Source organism: Seriola lalandi, unplaced genomic scaffold (assembly GCF_002814215.2).
Source record: "Seriola lalandi dorsalis isolate HSWRI2012SDOR001 ecotype SW California unplaced genomic scaffold, Sedor1 jcf7180002054446, whole genome shotgun sequence".
NCBI lineage: Eukaryota > Metazoa > Chordata > Actinopteri > Carangiformes > Carangidae > Seriola > Seriola lalandi.
The window spans coordinates 641,376-655,991 of record NW_019524999.1 but is presented as its reverse complement, the minus strand read 5'-3'; the positions used below and the strand labels follow the sequence as shown (position 1 = coordinate 655,991).

Sequence of the window (14,616 nt, the reverse complement as noted above, 5' to 3'; positions counted from 1 at the left end):
TGTTGAGTTTGTTCAGCAGTGCGTGAATTACTTCCTCAGTCAATAATACTAATCAACAATCAGCTCAGACAGATAAAATATGGCAATTTTGTGCGACATTGCAGTAAGCACCCCTTAAAGGAGTGGGTAGGAAAAGAAAGAAAGAAAATTTGCAGTCTGTGCGTCCAGTTCATCTTCACTGCTCCATTTGAGGGCATTATCAAGTTATTGTCATGCAGGGACACATTCTTTGTGTGAATTGTTGGGCTATTCTTAAATATTTTCCTCACTTATCCCTCCACGATGATGGAATAGTTGGTGTTAACAACTGTGTTAATTTGTGAGTCAGCTAATTAGTTATTTATCCTGTGTCATTTTTAATGTTGCCCAGAGCGTGTATCATCCTGTGAGCATCCACAGGGCTCAGTCATCCAGGGATGAATGTCCTTAGCAGTGCATCTGGTCTCCTACAGGACTCAGTGATGGTGGGTGGGGTGTGGGTGGGTATAAAGTCCATTGCCCGCTGGGCTGCAGGATGAAGACTCTGCTACAGCACCAAACATTTCCTCATCGCAGTGCGGCTGGAAAATGTTAATGGCTTTTCTGATTGCTTAAATATGGAAATGCAGGCATTCAAAGGATAGGTAAATGGCGCAACACTGTAAAGGGTGTTTTTGGGAAAAATAAAGGACAGTGCAACCTTGCCATGTTTAATTTATTCAGCACATTTTGATATGTGTTAAATTATTTTTAAGATTAAAACAAAATCAACCAGAAAACAGCTGAATATCAAATATAGATGCAACTTGTTTTATGACCGATGCAGACAAAGAAATAGAAGGGCGAATAGTTGAACACCAAAATGAACACAATTTGCTTCCCCACATGGCTTCAACATTATTTCCCTACATTTTAAGCTGTTATCACACACCCACATTTCGGGTTGCACCTTTAGCTCCAATTTTCCTGCATCTCTGCTCCATGACTCAGGTACAATCACACGGTGTGGGAACAAACAACATCATCAACAACAATGGCAGATGAGGAGACATGTCGAAATGACACCTACACATGCGGTGATTGATAAGCGTGACAAACGAACACGACGTCCATTAACCAACTAGCCAGCAGTGTCTCTCCTGCCTGAGGGAGGCTGAGCAGCGATGGAGAGAGAGAGTGAGTAACTCTTTTTCTCCCCCATCAGTCTCTTCCGATTACTGCTCAGAGGGGGGAGGAGGGGAGAAGAGAAAGGAGGAAATGAAGGCAGAGGTATAGGTGGAGAAAATCTCCTCCAGGGCTAAGCCGAGGTGGGCTGGGGGATAAGAGCTTGACCAATTAAGCTGGAGGACTCCTCAGAAAATTGGAGTGAACAGCCTCAGTCTTTTCATCGCAGTTCACTTCCATCTAGCACATGAAATTGGAAGTTGAAATAGGGATTGCCAGTTTGGTGATTGTTATACCTCAGCTAAAATCATAAAGTGTGTGTGTGTGTGTGTGTGTGTGTGTGTATGTGTGTGTGTGGTGTGTAGTGTATATGTGTATGTGCAAAGAGAATTTGTGAGAAATGCAGCCTGCAGTGAATGTTTAGGTACATTTACAAATAATTCATAATTTCTTTTAATTCTTTGTTTTTTTCTTGAATCTTTCATTAAAGAATAACTGGTTTATATAAAATGCTGATTCTCTTTGGCCTGATTACATGAGTCTATACATGACCCCAGTTTGTGCCTTATGAATTACCATTACGTTCAAGTCACAAAATATAAATACCCAGTAATCTTTAAAAAACCCAAAAAGTTAAAGAACCAGGAGGAAATGACATGTGCCCTTGCTCTTTAAAATGTTACTGCAATAAAAAATATTGTTCTGAGTTTGGAAACATCAATATATATCAATAAAACTGACAATATTTATTTTTATTATCACTTATGAAACTTACAATTTTAGCAAGGTGATATACCACTTCCAGACACCATCCTTGTTTGGATTAGGTGAAATATGTGCAACTTGAAAAAACTCTCTAATCTTTTAAATTCTGCAGTGGATGGAGTATTTTTTTTTTTATCCAGATGGTTTGAAATTCAAATATGAGGATTCTGAAAATCCCTTCTGAACTGTTGTCAAATGACCTTGAAATGTAAAACTCATTTAGTAACACTAGTGGCACAAACTGGGCTCAGCTCAGCAGTAACACCTTTGATGGGTAAAATAACTTAAGGTGATGACAAACAACGCAGAATGTAACACACACATTTGTGACGTGTGTTTCTATGTTTGTTCAACAATAATGGCAAGACTATATTCATTAATGAATCGATTATCAAACATTATCACTCACACATGTTGTCACAGTGTGTTGGATCTAAGTATTTAACTTGGTGGGTTTTTCGTCTTCTGTGTTTTTTCATTTGAACTTTCATTCCCTCCTCAGACCTGCTAGGTCTTCCTAGTTTTCAGAGATGTCTCATCTGTTTTCATAAGTAAATTCAACTGAAATGCTCATACTGTTGAGCCTGCTATAATATTTACCCCACAAACATTTGCAAAGCCAGCCCTGATGTTACATAAACAAAACCATATCAACATGTCTATATTCTATACAATAATAAACATGCTGACTGTAAATCTGTCCAAAAAACAACTATTAGGATAGCTCTGGCAAATGTATGGTGATGATTATTAATATACGCTGTCTCTGTCAAATAAAGTAGTAAATCAACAAACAACCAGCACATAACCCTCTAGTTGACGACGACTCCTTCTGTATGAAGCTGCAATCATTCTTAGTTTACGGAGAAATGGATCGATCCAGTTCCACACTGCAGTTTTTGTTCCAGTCTGACTACTTTCATTTTGGACAACTGCTAATACAAACTGAAAAAAAAAAAAAAAAAAAATTGACATCGCTTTTCTATTGTATTCACTTTGTGGTTTGATTTGATCCAGAGAATGATGAGGAAAATATAATGAAGATACTGAGAGAAAGCCTGTGTCTTGTGATTAAATCTAACTGACGGAAAATGAATCACAGCACTGACTACACCTGTGCAAGCGCTGGTACAGTTGTAATCAATTGAATACAAATATTCCATCTGCAAACACATATAGAAACACAAGAGGCCTTCAAAGTTATTTCGGAGTATTTCTATGTTATCATTCAAGCATATTATCTTGGACAATTTGTTACACCTTTGTAACTTAGGAGTGGTTTAGAAGTACAGACAGTTATGACAAGTGATAACAAGCGTTATTCAAAAAGCGATCAGGTATAAAATACAGGTACAAAAGCTTTGTGCACACACACACAAACACTACTACTCCAACAAGTAGTGACAAAGAGGTTGTATGCTTTCTTTCTGCTCCAAAGAACCCAGTTTGTGTTTTACTACAATTTTTAACACAGAGCTTAAAGTGGTACTTAGCTGAAAGAGATCACAATCCTGGACTAATGGTTTAACTGCACAAAAACCCACATGGTCTGACACAACTGGCAGAACTGAATCCCAACCACCACACAAGAATGTAGTGAGGACACGGCCATCCAACTCATCTCAAAAATTCAGAAATTAGTCAGAACATCCCATGTAGACATGTGAACAAAGCCAGAATGCAAATCCTTTTTTCTTTTTTTCCATTCCTGTTGGATCTGAAAGAGCAAACAAACTATCTGACTTCCGGTGGCTGCCTCGGGTGGAAGACAAATGCCTTTACTTTCCTTGAGAGAAGGCTTTCCACAGTCACAGTTCATCTCATCAGTGATAATGGCGAGTATTTTGCTGAACCGATTTTAAGTGACTCTGTTAAGTTAAGACAAAAAGGATTTATGCCGCTCAAGGATAAGGACCTTTCAATTTTAGATTAATGTCAACAGACTAATGAAACTGAGCCTTGAATGCTTAATATTTTGGTTTATATTTTATCTTTTTTCCCTAGAGGCTGTACTCCAAGATTTCTAAATGGGGATGACAGTTACTTGACTTTATCAATTCATGTGCATCTACTAAACCTCTTTGTGTAATGGAAACGACCAAAGAAACTAACATACATAGTCAATTTCTCTGCCGCAAACCACCCTCATTGTGTTGACACTTAAAATTCACCTCAATATATGATGCTCTATCAAATATGCATGCTCCCTTTTCCCCTTCCCATCCTGCTCATCAATAGCTATCGACTGGTTCTAAAATAGCAATCCAAAGTCACCCGTGGTGAAATCTAACCTCTGGGTTTCGTTATTTACGTCAACGTACTGGTGAGAGTGCGCTGCGGCGATTGCTTGCCATTTCTCATTAAGAGCAACAGCAGAATTGGCCTCTCTTCCATTAGTGGTGATCATGAGAGAGAAAGGGAGAGACATGAGAGACTGTATGTGCGTGAGAAAGAGAATGATAGAGAGAGAGAAAGAGAGACAAAGGAGGGAGAGAGTGAAACAGGAGAATCAGATAGACAAAGCCACGATAGCAAGACCAAGAGATAAAGAGAGGGAATGGAGGGGAGAGAAGTTGGGGGTGGCAGCACAGGAAGTTGCTTCCTCTATCTATTCTGAGGGTTTCTTTGCTGCTCTGCCTTTGAGGCCTCGCTAGTGTCACATTAAGATCATCCATTTGAGGATCTGAGACAAGCCTTTGATGTTCTTGTGCATACACAAACAGGAGAGTGGAGTGCTCCTTTGACAATTGCCAACTCTACAGAAATATCTTTTTGTATTCGGAGTCTCTGGCCTGCTAGGGACTGTGTTATCATCAGAGGGTGCAGTGCAAACTGGTGAATAATTTAATTCACCTGTTCATATTTCATCAGTGAATACATTAAACAGAATTTTTTTTTTTTTTCAACCCATACTTGTTCTAAAATGTTGAGCGAGATATGTTCCCCTGCCCCGTGCTGTCATTGCTCGAGTTGCCGTTTGGCAGGTACAGCATCTGGACAAAATAATGGCAAAGGCCCAACAGTGAAGGAAAATGAAACACCGACCAAGGAATTCAGTATGAAGCTCAGAATAAGTGGCGAACAGATAAAGAAAGCAAGAGTGAACAAGTTTGAGAATGTACAGTATGTAGACGCATACTAGAACATTCAACAACACAGAATAGTGTCTTGTTATTTTAGAAATGAAAGTAGATAAAAGCCACTTCCTCTAGATCTTAAAAGATGTGTGCATCCGGGGAGTCGTGTGGCGTAGTGGTCTAAGAGGCTACAGGCCTCGCTGCAGTCGGCCCCGGTTCGAGTCCTGCATCGGACGGCCTTTGCTGCATGTCATTCCCCCTCTCTCTGCCTCCCCATTTCCTGTCTCTCTGCTGTACTATCCAATAGAGACATAAAAAGCCCAAAAAAATATACTTAAAAAAAAAAAGATGTGTGCATCCACTATGGACCTCAGACTCATCAAACTACTCTAGAAGTTGTTTAAAAGTGAGTTTGGACGATCTTAAAATGTAAGAAAATTATGATGTGACCCTGTTTGTGAACTGGAATCCAAAAAGCTTTGTACTCCTGGTCAGCTAATTGACCAGTTCACAGACCTTGGCTGGTAAGGACTAAAGTGGGAATAAGCCTTAGGGCATTTTTAAGGTGCTTTCACCCCCCCTTTTTTTATTTTTATTTATTTATTTATTTATAATTTCTGTGTTTTGAGCATCCCTGACATAATGGGCCTATTATACTTTAGTGATCATTGAACTTCAATCAGCCACTGGAATCAGAGATTAGTCTTGTCATAAACTGATGGCATGTCCTCATCTACGTATACTGTGCTTTTGCCAAGTGTGTACTGGGCTACGCTTCAGTCAGTGGAACTCATGACTATGGTAAGATGGCTGCCTACTCTACAACACATAGTACAAATCAACTACCTCTATAGTGTTTTCAGCAGTTGGTAGCTTGTACTGTTACTGTCGTAGGCTGTTTCAAATCAAATCCATCTAAAAAGAGTGAAAGCTGATTCATTCTACCGCACAGCCTTTCTAAATGCTCATGGGTCTGTGTTCTAACCTCCTCATACTAGGGCATAAACACTTGTGTGATGGCGGTATTAAAAAGCTTTTTTTGAATGATAGGCCCCATAATTACCAACTTCGTAATGTACATTATTTTCTGGAGCTGTGTCACAGGGGTCCTGATCCAGCTTTGTGTTTTTATCCTCCTTTTTTCTCCACAATGACCAATTCCCATTGTACTGCCGTTGTTATTACTGCCTAAATCTAGTTTTGTCCTGGGGAGAGAGTAGGCAGCCACACAGTCACCAGCCTTCACTGGGGAGGTCTGAGGTTGTGTTCAAGCAGACAACAGTGCTGCTGCAGCTGCTAAAAAAAACAAAAAAAACAAGGTGATCAGGCAAAAAAGTTGAACCTGGATCAACTCTGTTGTATGTGCGCTCTGAAATGTCTTCCGGCAAATCACCGCATGGGTAATTACATATCAGCAAGCTTGGTACGTGACTTTGTAATGTGAACGCCGCTAATTTATACTGTGTGACAAAAGATGAAATAATAACTGCTGTGAATTGAAAAATCCTTCTTCCTATTATTATAGACCACTGTGCGGTGTTTTGCAATCTGATGAAGGCTTTAAAACTCATGGACCCATTACTCAAACATGCGCCCACCAACACAGCCTCTTACATTTCTTTTAAATGCAGTGCTGTTTTCAGTCTGAACGTTTACTAATGTGGTCAGAGGTTCACACTATCTCCCTATGATGTCACCCTGTACTGTACAAGGAATTGCTAGTGCAGTGACATGGACATGATCCCTCACTGGCTTCCCAACCATGAACACGGCCACTTGTGTTTGTTGAAACACAGAACCAGGCCGCTGCTCCTGCTCCCTGGGGATTGAACCCGGGTTTCTGCTGTGACGCGCGGGTGTTCTGTGCCTGCTCCTGTATTTTGCTGTCTCAGTCTCACGGTGCTTAGGAAATATTCTGATTTGTGTTTTTTTCAGTACTTAAATTTATGTAGAAGTGTTTCTCAAATCATTAAATAATTCTGCAGTCTATCACCAAGGCACCAGCAGCTTGGCCTCTGATTATTTGGCCTCTTCAGAAAGTCAGATAGATGCCTCATGGCGCTTTGAAAAACTGTGAAAGGGCTGACTCTCAGACCTCTTTAAAATCTGAGCCATACTGCTGTTTGGCATTCAACTTAACTGACCTGTGTAGCTGCCTTTGTAATTGCAATGCTCTTACTTAAAGCAAAATTTCTTTTTCAGATGGTGTTTAATTCTAGTAAACATCGACTTCTAGACTTCAAAAGCACCCACTCACACACGTACAGAGACTTTGCAACCATATTAGACAACCAACATTCACAAAAACTGATGACTAGGAAATGAGAAACCACTTGTACTGATGAGATGTGGGCACCCAGTTGCAACACTAACTTTTAAATCCTATATCAACAATGCTGCACGAAAAACACAAACCCTTTCTCAGGGCATCCCCACTGATTTCCGCAACACTCTCTCAGCCCTCTGATTCTTCACCACTCCATTTAGCCACAAGCAGATAGAATGACAACTTACGAATGAGAGGCACACTGGCATTGGCTGTCCCTAGCTTGTTGGAAGCGACACATGTGTAGTTCCCGTAACGATCCTCTGTCATGTTGTTCACTGTGAGGACTGATCTGGAGCTGAGGCTCTTGATGTCGATGCCTTGACCCTTGATAATCCTGAAAACAGAGCACAATTACAACAAGTTAAGGGTGGGGGGCATTCCTGGTGGGTATAAATGTTTGTCGTCCTTTAGTGGAGCTTCAGATTGTAAAGTGCTTCATCGCCCTCTTCAGCAGATCTATTTATCCCTTGGTCTTTCGCGTCTGTCTTGGAGAGACGCTTTGAGGGACTGAGAGGAGGGAGAAATGACCCGGTGAACCTGCTGGGTGCCACTTGACATGTTGTTCATCGTTTTGCTGCAGGTGCAGGGGGATTACAAAAAATCCCATTCCAGTTGTGCCTGACATCTGTGCTGTGAAACAGATGAATGTTTAATTGTTTACTTTGGTGGTCGTGATGATCTTTAACAGCCTGTAGAGATTAAAATTCACTCTGTAATGGCATATGCTGTGCATCCTGGTAGTAGGATTATTGTGGATATTAAAGCTGAGTTTGTTTTTATGAGTGTGGTTTCTGTCACTGTTACAGTGTCACATCATAAACCATAAAAACCTCCACAGAAGAGACATGTTTCTACCCCCCCCCCCACACACACACACACACACACACACACACTATCTCTAGCTTGCAAGTTGCTCTGGTTTCAAACACTATGTGTGACCTTAAGTCCAGCAAATATCCACAAATCTGTTGTTCCCAATCCCACAGCAACATCCTCAAATGTTAGCGGAACATTCACTGATCTCTCAGCGGGTGTTTCGCCACTTCACTAGTTCAACATCAAACAAGTCAATGCTCCCCTCTGTCATAGTGAAAGAAGCGCCCCCCCCCCCCCCCCCCCCACACACACACACACACACACAATTCCATTCAAGAATGAAAGCAGTGACACATCAAGAGAAAGATTTGCTTGTCAAAACTGTCACACTACTTCTGATAGAGACAAAGTGGCAGCAGCAATGCACTGATGGTATGGCTGCATCAATACAGAGCCAAGATGAAAAGTGGCCCTCATTTCACTTACAAAGAAATGGAAATAGTCTCATCCAGTGTTAATGGCATATAGAAGTTACACAGTTAACTACAGTTTCTCTGCTCATGTCCTTTTCATGATGATGAGTAAATGAAGAAATCACCATTATGCCACGTAAGAAGTCAAAGAAAGAACAACTCCTTGAATTAAGTAAAGACTAGAATCATGCCAACTTGCCTCCTTAGCAATTTGAATAAATTGAATCCACCCCATAATTACAATTAGCACAGTGTGAGCTGATGATTGAAATTGTGCTCACTAGGAGTGGGTAAATGATGGGTAATGGGGGTAATTTGGTTTTTAAATTCAAGAACTGACACTCGAATCTAGACTGATTGATGTGTGTGTCGCAAATGATTTAAGCCAGTTGCCAGCAAACATTTTATTAGGATGCAAGGTGAGGACAAGGCACAAATGATTCTTGCTGGAACATTTCTGTGAGTCCTCCCCAGAGGATGGACGAACAGGAGAACAAACAAATGCACTGTCACAGGTAAAAATCAAATAAATAAAACAAATGACTTTTATATCATGTACTTGTCACAATCAAGTAAAGGTATGACCTTATAATGCCACCATTATTGCCAAATGTCTGCATTAGAGATTACAGTTTAGAATACAACATAAAACCCATTCAGCACAGTACTGCTCAAACACAGTACTGCCCAATACTTTTAGAAACTTTAGATGTTTAGATTTAGAAAAGTAAAAAATGTTATTAAATGCGTAAGTAAAACCACAAAGTACCTGTTACCAGTGTGATATTTGAGCTACAAACAACAAAGCCATATCCAGCGGAAATCTGGGGTGATGCTGCCGTCAAAACAACTCATATAATAAAACTGGGCTCACCTTTTCTCACCCTTGTACCACTCGAATGTTGGAGAAGGCACAGCAGCCGCCTCGCACCTTAGCAGAGCTGTGCGCCCCAAGCCAACTCCATGGCTTTTCATCTCATGGATAGCTGGGGCAACTAGAGAAGACAAAGAGATAAAATATGTTAGCAGGGGAAAAAAATGTCAGTCTAAAGAAAAAAAATCTGTGTTATCACAAGCGGAAGGGCAATTTAAAGGAAAAAGTTTAAGTGATACATGGTGCGCTGGAGAATGAGGATTGTTGACCTTGAAAATGACAACCTCCGACGTCCTGGTCAGTGCATACATTACATATTGTAAACTCAACACTCAGAGTCTATAGAGGCGGAGTTGGGGAGGGGAGAGGGCATCCATCCCCGATGTTAGGAAAATGAAATGAATTGCACTGCATGGTGATAAATGGCTTAATGGAAGTTCAAAGACTCAATGGCACAGGCAGGTTCTGTGAATGCAGAATGAGGTTCCTTTCATGTGCTGAAATGTGGTGTAAATCTCTTTGCCAGTGTCACCAAGGCAGCTTTACATATGGACGGATTCTAAAGCAGCCCAGTCCTTTTGTACTTCAAATATTTACCCCGCTTATAGTAACACAGCCATGAAAGAAATGAAATTAATGAATTGAATTTATGTAGACTTACAACAATGGGCAAAACCAGTCAGACAATAAGATTTTCCAGCACTCTTACCTTTCCCTTAGTCACATCATGGGAATAAAAATGTTTCACTTGTTACATTTGTAATTAATGGCCATCGTCCGAGTGATGCATTTATAAACTGGGGGTGTAGAGGACAAAGAGTGCTTGCTGACAGCAGAACTGTACCTCGCAGAGCTGAATGCGTAGAGTGCAACATACCCACCAGTATTATTATGACTGTTCTCGATTAATCAACAGAGGCTAGGCAACAGGAGAACCAATCATAACAAGGCATAGGGCTCAATCTGACGGTACGTATTATGTAAACTTGGCTTGACTCCCTAAAGCCTGACAAATAATAAATGTATTCTGAACACCAAATCAGATGCACAGCCATTTGACATACAACACAAGCAAAATTACTTTATGCCATTCACACAGATTCTGATTAAAACCATATGATACATGGAAAAAGCCCACATTCTCAGGGTCAGTCCTGCAGCTAGCAGTAAATTGCCCATCCATGTCTGAAAGTGAGATGTGGTGTGGACTATTTATATTCCTGACAATGAGCCTTTAAGAACGACCTGTCAGTCAGAGCTCTAGCCTGTATCCAGTGGAATGGCTTGGCCAAGCGCCTGCAAACCTTTACTTCCAATTGCATTTGGAGATGTTCCTAACGGATGACCTCAGTACAGTACGGCCTGCTGCAGCTATCCCTGCACAACACAACCCGAAGGCACTAACTGGCATCACACTCCCAAAACTGCAGTCATAAATTAATACAGTGAAAAGTCTGAAGGCTCTGTTCGTACAAAACAGGGTACCTCTGACGTGTATTCCAGGTATGAGAAAATAACAAAATGCTTCATTATAGCAAATATATGCATTCATTTGAGACAGTGGTATTGCCAACAACTGAGCCCCATTTTAATGAAGGGAATGCAGCATGAACCCACAGTGTGAACTGTCTCTCTGTCAACCTGTGAGAGTCCACATAGATAGATGAGGTGGGATGCAACCGATCTGTGTGAGGTGTAAAAGATACATGTGAGCATTTGTACATGTGGTGTATGATCATGTAGGAGAGGCAGAGTGAGGTGACAGCGTGCTCTGTGATGATGGATGCCCTTTCACCAGCCTCCTTCTGCATCCTAATGAGCACATTCATATGACTAGTGTATGTTGATTTTCTGTCCTTGCATATGTGTGCCAATTATACAGCTATTTTCCTTCTTCCGTGGCTGAGCTGAATAATACGAAGGACTTGAGACAGTGAATTAAGCGATGGGTTATGCTAGAGCTTTTCCTGTTCATTTATCACTGTATGAAAAGTTGGATGCCATGCTGGGGGGTATTAGTAGACCTTGACTGGATGTCTGTGCTTGCTGTGTCTTTGTGTGGGTATGTGTGCAAGCTGTGGGTGTGTGTACCGTTGTGTCTATGAACTATCCAAAGTATCAACACTTTTCTGACTTCAGATCTGTATCTACTGTAGTTTAATCACAGCCAGCGTTAGCGGTCACCACACCATAAAGACAGCCAACAAAACTGTTATAGACTCCACCAGTATCTTTGCGGAAGAACTACAACAAGCTCTAGCATAGAATAAGAGGGCTGCTAAAGCTTGCGATAAAGTCAAATCAGAGTGTTGACATTTGACAATGTGCACTCAAAAATAAGAAGGGAAGAAGAAAAAATGGTAAGAGTTCTCTAGAGCAGAGAAATATAAATAAGCAATAACAAGTATAACAAAATCAATGCAGTATGCCGACCGACAGAGGCTTAGTGAATCCTTGTAATCCTTCATTGGTGTCATTGTGCGGGGCCATTGATTATCTGAAGCCTCTGAAAGCGCCAGGGTGACCTGGCTGTCGTGCTGTACAGTTACTTGGACAGTGCACTTGGTGGCCCAGGCAGGTGTGTCAATACTTGAAACCTCACACATAGAGCCCCTGTCTTTCATGCCAACACTGGGAACACAAAACCACTGGGAAATTGTCTGCCGATTTCCTTTTTGGAAGAGAGAGCATTGTGATGTGTTTCCTTTAATTTATTACCAGCTAGATCAGCTATTTGCCAAAAAGAACACTGTCCTTTCTTTATTGGACTCAAAGTTGGAACTTGGATTGCTGTCCTCCTATCAGAAGTTGGTTGAAATCCTGGCAAGCAAGTTACCAAGAAGATTTTGCAGGTCAACATATATAATGAGCGCTAGATTCTCTCCCTCCTGGTGGTGGTACTGAAAAGTAGTAACTATGAATACAAACCCAGATTTCTCCTTAAATGATCCAGTCAGAACAGGCACATGTCCCATCAATCATCATATATCTTATCAAGGGCACATATCATAAAACTTCACCACCATTAAAGTTCTTTTCTGAAAGAGAGAAAAATTCATAAGTACCAGGGCCCCAAGTAATTGTCCCTCTTACCACTTATGACATACAACTGCTGCAATATTTTGGAATAAAGAAAAATATCCCCCATGGTTTTGTAGGTGGTCCAAAATGCTATCATTTTATATGCATATCAATAATACCAATTTGGGTCCTGGCACTGGGATCTGTTAAGACAGATCACAGCCATAAAATCCAGTCCAATACAATAATTCCAATTTCAACTTGCTGGCATGTCCTATATCATCATATATTGTGTAATACACCATCAGAATGTGGAGAGTAATGCAAAGCAGTGCACTAAAAATCATGAAGGCCCAATAATCCAGGTAATTTAGTGTCTAGGGAATGCTGTGGTGCTGTTAATCATGCCTGGATTCCTGGTGACTCCACCAGATGGGGGTGAGGGGTTGGGTCCAGGAATAGCACAGGCGCGGCAGAAAAATGGGTGCTGTAAGGCCCTGCCAGGTGACAAATGGCCAGTTGCAGGTTGATCACAGACCGACTTCCATTACATATGCCTTGTATAGAGGTTGTCATCAGAATAAAGATGACCTCTCCAATTGTATGTCTCTACAAAGTGAATGAATATAAGCATGTTAATGATGAATAAAATGTTTGACCTTCTCTTTAATATTAATGGACAGGGTTTGTGTAGAAAGCATCACACCTTAATGTACAGGGCTTCACTGAGTCGCTTGCTTTAAGCGATCCTCATGTAACTATTAATGATTAATTGGTGTGCTTCAAGATTGAATATGATTTATTTAGCTACAAACTATTGTTTGCCAAGAGAACCCACAGAACGCAGGCTTTTTAATTAAAAGATCAATTAATAACCCTACCTCTTCAGCCAGATTTGAAAATGAGTTTTCATTGCAATTAAGAAATGGACTCATCAGTGCATGACTTATCAGCTTACACACAGAGACACTGTTCCCCACTGCCATCTGTGGGCTTCATTGTCCTGTTTTTTTGTCAGTCAGGAATGGTTCTGCTGCCAAGATTTATTAATTCATTAAGATTTCTATTCAGAACAGCTAGGGAACATTGTGTTCCTTCTTTTTATACAATGCAAAGCATATAAATAACCAGCCTAGCGTGCAGGACCGTGTGGGTCGACTGTAGCAGGAATTCAAACTATTGTCTGCGTTAAACAGTAAATGGTTCAAGGTACACAAATTCCTACCTATCGTACTAAACACCCATACAAGATGGTGGTGTGTTCTCATGAAGATCACTCTAGGAAAAAGACAGGAAACATCCGTAATTCATTGCTATAAGATAGTCAGTAAGTCACCTCCAACTGTGTAAGTATACAGAAAGTTAGCCTGGATACAAGCATTCGCCTTTTGTCAACGTTCCAAAGATATTTTGATCAGTCACTAAAATTGCAGACCAAGTTAATAGATGAAGCCGCTGCATGTCAATCTATTCTGAAGTGGTACTAGGAAGAACATTTATATTGCAGAAGATCAAGATTCCGCTCATTTATTCATGCCCCGCATGCAGCAAGGAATCCAAATAGCAATCAAGACGAGAGCTTTGGAGAGATGTAGAGAGATGGATTTACACCCAAACAGCTCGAGGGTACTGGCTTTAACTCTACTTAGGACTGGATCAGAATCCAATTCTAGGAAGCCTTCTCTTTTGAATTGAAAGCCACAGTATTTCAATGGATACTGCAAACTGTCGACAAATGCTCAGCTGAGACTTTGTGCCTGATGTTAAAATACTCCCTACAAAGAGATTTCATTCAACTGTGGAATGAACATTCATTCTACCTTTGATCCGACAGTGCTATCCACCACTGCACCGAGGCAGGTCTGGACACACACAGACGTACACACACTGTATGCAGGAGATGCATTTTATCAAAAGTAAATGCTGTGAACATTTATGTAAATGTTACACTGTATAATTGTTCTTAATAAAAAAAAATGCTAATACTGTGAAAACATGCTCACTCCCCACTAATAGTTGTTTATTTTCTTGTCATTACTTGACATTGTAATATTGTGTGGTGATGAAGATGCTCCTCCTGACCACAAGTAAACAGGTTTTGCCTCTTATTTATCAGAG

At 40.7% G+C, this 14,616-nt stretch overlaps 1 protein-coding gene across 3 annotated transcripts in view; it reads right to left on the bottom strand.

Annotated features, from left to right (window-relative positions):
* Positions 1-14,616, bottom strand: part of negr1 (neuronal growth regulator 1) — a 134,232-nt gene that overhangs the window by 32,582 nt on the left and 87,034 nt on the right. For all 3 annotated transcript variants that reach the window (XM_087175315.1, XM_023411034.2, XM_023411035.2), the window contains exons 5-6: positions 9,478-9,598; positions 7,500-7,648 (exon numbers count right to left, since the gene is read on the bottom strand). In XM_087175315.1, coding sequence (XP_087031441.1) covers positions 7,500-7,648; positions 9,478-9,598 — 270 coding nt within the window. The remainder of the gene's footprint in view (positions 1-7,499; positions 7,649-9,477; positions 9,599-14,616) is intronic.